Below are 5,000 nucleotides of genomic sequence, written 5' to 3' on the forward strand. Positions count from 1 at the left end.
ATATTTATTTCGCTTCATCTATGGAAACTCTGGAGAGCTAAAGATAGAAATGTGGACGCAAACTCTCTGAACGGTGAGAAGCCTGTCAAGGAATATCAACCATTAATGAGAAGAACAGATACTTGTTTATGTGCACAATACATCAAAGCATAAAGTCTACCTATTTTACCTTCAAATACCACTGCATAACATTTCAAATTTCGTTTTCTGTGAATCTTCCATTACTTGTGTTACATGTGAACCTAGTCAGTTACCGGTACTAGCTATAAAATAACTGGTTCCTGGTTAACCCAATTTATTACTACGACTCACCAGTGCGAAGATTGTTTACATTACTCATTAACACGGAGAGAGATAGCTTTGGGTTTTTCAACAATATATCGCTTTGATCTAACCCAAAATCATTCAGATAGTCAAAACTTCGTATTTATGACCCATTTCCTTCGCTTTTTGTTTGTCAGCATTATGATTTGCGTTACTTCAGGTTCACATGTTCACAAGTTTGTTTTTACATCTTATAGATGTTTAGATTTTCAATTACAAACTCTGTTTTGATTGGCCACTCTACCTCACTGTGTAAATAGATCACCCTGAATTTAAAATGGATACGTTTCGTTCTGAGGAAACGAAACAAAAAATGGGGGCCACCGAGTTCGTTTTTGAGATATAAGCGCATAAACACAAAATACATGGCGTTTTTTTATGGTTCTTTTGTTACCATGGTAATTTATTACGTCACATTAATATGTGCATCTTGTCAAGCAATTATTGGTGTTTCATATGGTACCATAACATAGGCCACTTTGGAAAATACCGTAATACTCTTTGTTTGTCCCCCCCCCCCCACCCAAATTTTGCATAAGCATTGTTTTCAGTTTCTCTTGGGAATTACAATGGTCCCAAGAGAAAACCAAAACAATGCAAAAAACAATGCAAAATTTGGGGGGACAAACAAAGAGTACTATGGTATTTTCCGAAGTGGCCTATTGCCGTTAAATGAAACAATGTTGTAGAGTTAATCCTTTCGAATAAGACCTTCCCTCCAAATTGTTGAAACCGGTTTGAGCTACCTTAATTACCTGCCGTGACAAGGAAAACTGTACGAATCAAGCATTTCAAGTGCGGACTTTTCCAAGCAACACAATTTCTTTTCTATTATCGTTAAATTAAGAGCACTGTGTCCCAGGACTTGTGGTAGCAGAGAAAATAAGGAAATAAAAAATCATGTCCGTGGAATGGATTTGAACCCGGAGTTTCTACTCTATGGGAACCGCTTTTTGCCGCTTCACCACTGAAGATCAAGACACTGCATTCTGAAAAAAATATATTAATAATAGATTAACAATTTAGGCCGAGAGCGGCTTTCAAGTGAGTGTCGTTAAACCAAAACCAAAGTAATTACTTAATTTGGCCAATCAAAAAGGACGGAGACAATCCAGTAAACCAATCAAAACTGAAAGCAATTACGGGTAGCCGACACAAAACGCGGGAAAATGTGCACGCGCAAGCCACGATTGATTTTGGTTTCACTTCTGATTGGTTGAAAAAGTGGCGCAAGAACTTTGAACCAATCACTGAGTGAAGTAATGCAAAACCAAAGTAATTCGCTAATTACTTTCAACACTCAATTGAAAACCGCTCAAAGCTTTGAATTTAAAGTGTTTTGATTTGTCGTGCAGTTTGGAAATCGACCTTTGCAGTGTTTTATATTGTTCGTTGCCGAGTGATAATACAGTATTATCAAATAGTGTTTAAAATATTGTTCTGGAGCAGCTAGCGGTGTGGTGACCAAGTGGTTAGGTGGCGAGTTAATCAATATTCCCAGATTCGAGTCCTATGTCTTTTAAAAAATATACTAGGATTTCCCATAATCCATATCAAGCTCTCAGTCTTCTAAATTAACAATAATAGTAAATTCAAAGCAAATTACGAATTAGCGATAATCGTTAATTCATGGTAGAGAATGGGCTGTTCTAAGCGATTTTTGTTGAAACGCGGTTATTCCTGGGAATAGTGATTACCAGACTTCTCCGGCAAACAAGGTCGTGAAAACAGCGGAGGGCTGCCAATCATTTTCAACCATTTAAACCGAGTTCGGAGCTGTTTGAAAAAGCTGATCAACCGAACCAACTAATAACGTCTTTTTCTTTCAATAAAACCCAAAAGCAGTCCGTGCCCAATCGGCCAAATCAACGAACACCGTTGCTAGTAATTCACTACTTGCACAATCCCACAATGCAATCCGTTTTGGGGATTCTTTACTTAAAACCAATACAAGTATTGGTGTAGGCAGTGATATAGTGGTTCGGGAGTTCCTGTCATATGATGGTCCTAATGCACACTTAAGCATCAGTAATCAAGCAACCGTTGCCATACTTTGGCGTCCTTACTCATCCCTAACCGTTCTTTAGTGTCTTTACTCATCCCTAGCTGTACTTTAGCGTCTTTACTCATCCCTAGCAGTACGTTAGCGTCCTTATTCGATCCCTAGCTGTACTTTAGCTTCCTTGTTCATCCCTTGCTGTACTTTAGCGTCCTTACTCATCCCTAGCTGTACTTTAGCTTCCTTATTCGTCCCTAGCTGTACTTTAGCTTCCTTATTCGTTCCTAGCTGTACTTTAGCTTCCTTATTCGTCCCTAGCTGTACTTTAGGGTCCTTATTCATCCCTAGCTGTACTTTAGCTTCCTTGTTCATCCCTAGCTGTACTTTAGCTTCCTTGTTCATCCCTAGCTGTACTTTAGCTTCCTTGTTCATCCCTAGCTGTACTTTAGCTTCCTTATTCATCCCTAGCTGTACTTTAGCTTCCTTATTCATCCCTAGCTGTACTTTAGCTTCCTTGTTCATCCCTTGCTGTACTTTAGCGTCCTTACTCATCCCTAGCTGTACTTTAGCTTCCTTATTCGTCCCTAGCTGTACTTTAGCTTCCTTATTCGTTCCTAGCTGTACTTTAGCTTCCTTATTCGTCCCTAGCTGTACTTTAGGGTCCTTATTCATCCCTAGCTGTACTTTAGGTTCCTTGTTCATCCCTAGCTGTACTTTAGCTTCCTAGTTCATCCCTAGCTGTACTTTAGCTTCCTTGTTCATCCCTAGCTGTACTTTAGCTTCCTTATTCATCCCTAGCTGTACTTTAGCTTCCTTATTCATCCCTAGCTCTACTTTAGCTTCCTTGTTCACCCCTAGCTCTACTTTAGCTTCCTTATTCATCCCTAGCTGTACTTTAGCTTCCTTATTCATTCCTAGCTGTACTTTAGCTTCCTTATTCATCCCTTGCTTTACTTTAGCGTCCTTACTCATCCCTAGCCGTACTTTAGCGTCCTTATTCATCCCTAGCTGTACTTTAGCTTCCTTATTCATCCCTTGCTTTACTTTAGCGTCCTTACTCATCCCTAGCCGTACTTTAGCGTCCTTATTCGATCCCTAGCTGTACTTTAGCTTCCTTATTCATCCCTTGCTTTACTTTAGCTTCCTTATTCATCCCTAGCTGTACTTTAGCTTCCTTATTCATCCCTAGCTGTACTTTAGCTTCCTTATTCATCCCTTGCTTTACTTTAGCTTCCTTATTCATCCCTTGCTTTACTTTAGCTTCCTTATTCATCCCTAGCTGTACTTTAGCTTCCTTATTCATCCCTAGCTGTACTTTAGCGTCCTTACTCATCCGTAGCCTTATGACTTAAGCGTCTTTAGTCATCCTTTAAGGCGCTGTTACATTGTGAAATGTTTCGTGCAACTTGTCTCGCAATGTTTTGGCGACATTGTGGCGGAACAAGTTGCACGAAACATTTCACAGTGTAACAGCGCCTTTAGCATCCTTAGTCCTCCTCAGTACCAACACTTTAGCATCCTCTAGTTGTACTTCTGTTTAACGTCCTTAGTCATCCTTAGCGGTATTTAACGGTCGTTTCGCCTTTCTCTAGCATCCTTAATCTTCCCTATACTTGAACGTTCTCGGTCATCCTTAGCAGTACTTAACGTCCCTAGTCAGCGTTCTTGTCAGGGGCACCCAACGTCCATTTTCGGAAAATATCTGTTCGGAAGACGATTTGAGATCTAGAATTATCGGAACATTTGCTGTAAAATTTCTTACATGCCTGCATGTTCTAGGATTTTCGAACTTCTAAAAAATTGTATAATTGCCCATTTTTAACGGATTTTTACCCTAAAAAGCTCACCTAGAATTTTAGTACTGGAACTGTCACTTCATCAGTAGTTGTGTCGTCTCCAGCCATTTTAAACCTGACCTCGATCCACCCAGGTAGGGAATGCAGATGTTGTCACGTTAGCCGTCTAGACATTCATTTATACACCTTTGGAAGGCCACGTGTAAGGCTTTTTACTTATTTATGATTTCTTTTTTTTTAAGAACGAATAATTTTCATGTTCAAATATTTGTTTATCCCTCTTACTTAATTTAGTTTTGTTGTACATGTACTATCTGGCCGTTTCTGAAATTGAAGTAATTTTCACAGAGTTTGTTTTGTTTTGCTAACTCCACTGTGAGGTTGAGAGTTTGCTTTGTGAATTTCTCTTCCTCATTTTACAGACTAATTTTTGGCTATGATTTTCCCTCAACTCACCATCCACACACGCAATATTTTCCCCCCACTTACCCACTTTACTAGAGATTATTATTTCAGTTAGTAGAGAGGAACCCCTTCCAGTAGGGGGATTCTTGCTTCAGCACCATAATCATGCCACAAAGGTTGCTAGTCTACTGCTGTTTTTGTTTTTTCCTTAAACAACTATCTAATGTACAATTGCTGGCGGCGATGACGTAACGTGAGCACCGCCTTTTGATATATCGAACTCGGCCTATTCAAATTTGTTTGAATTTTTGCTAAAAAAAGCGTTTTAATCCAAAGTAAATGAATTTCACAATCGCTATTTTCTTTTTCAAATTTCCCGCGCGCCTCTATCTCGATTTATTGACACGTATTACGGTTGTTATATTGGTAGGGTCTTTGTGTCAGAACGATTGGGTTGATACGTCACAATTTTCAAG

The 5,000-nt window shown here is 39.3% G+C and overlaps 1 protein-coding gene across 1 annotated transcript; it reads right to left on the reverse strand.

Moving 5' to 3' along the window:
• Window positions 1-2,476: 2,476 nt before the first annotated feature.
• LOC138000988 (glutamine-rich protein 2-like) lies at window positions 2,477-3,025 on the reverse strand. The gene has a single exon (XM_068847657.1). The coding sequence runs from the start codon at window positions 3,023-3,025 to the stop codon at window positions 2,477-2,479; it is 549 nt and encodes a 182-aa protein (XP_068703758.1).
• Between the last annotated feature and the right edge of the window lie 1,975 nt (window positions 3,026-5,000).

This window comes from Montipora foliosa, chromosome 4, assembly GCF_036669935.1.
Source record: "Montipora foliosa isolate CH-2021 chromosome 4, ASM3666993v2, whole genome shotgun sequence".
Classification (NCBI taxonomy): Eukaryota; Metazoa; Cnidaria; class Anthozoa; order Scleractinia; family Acroporidae; genus Montipora; species Montipora foliosa.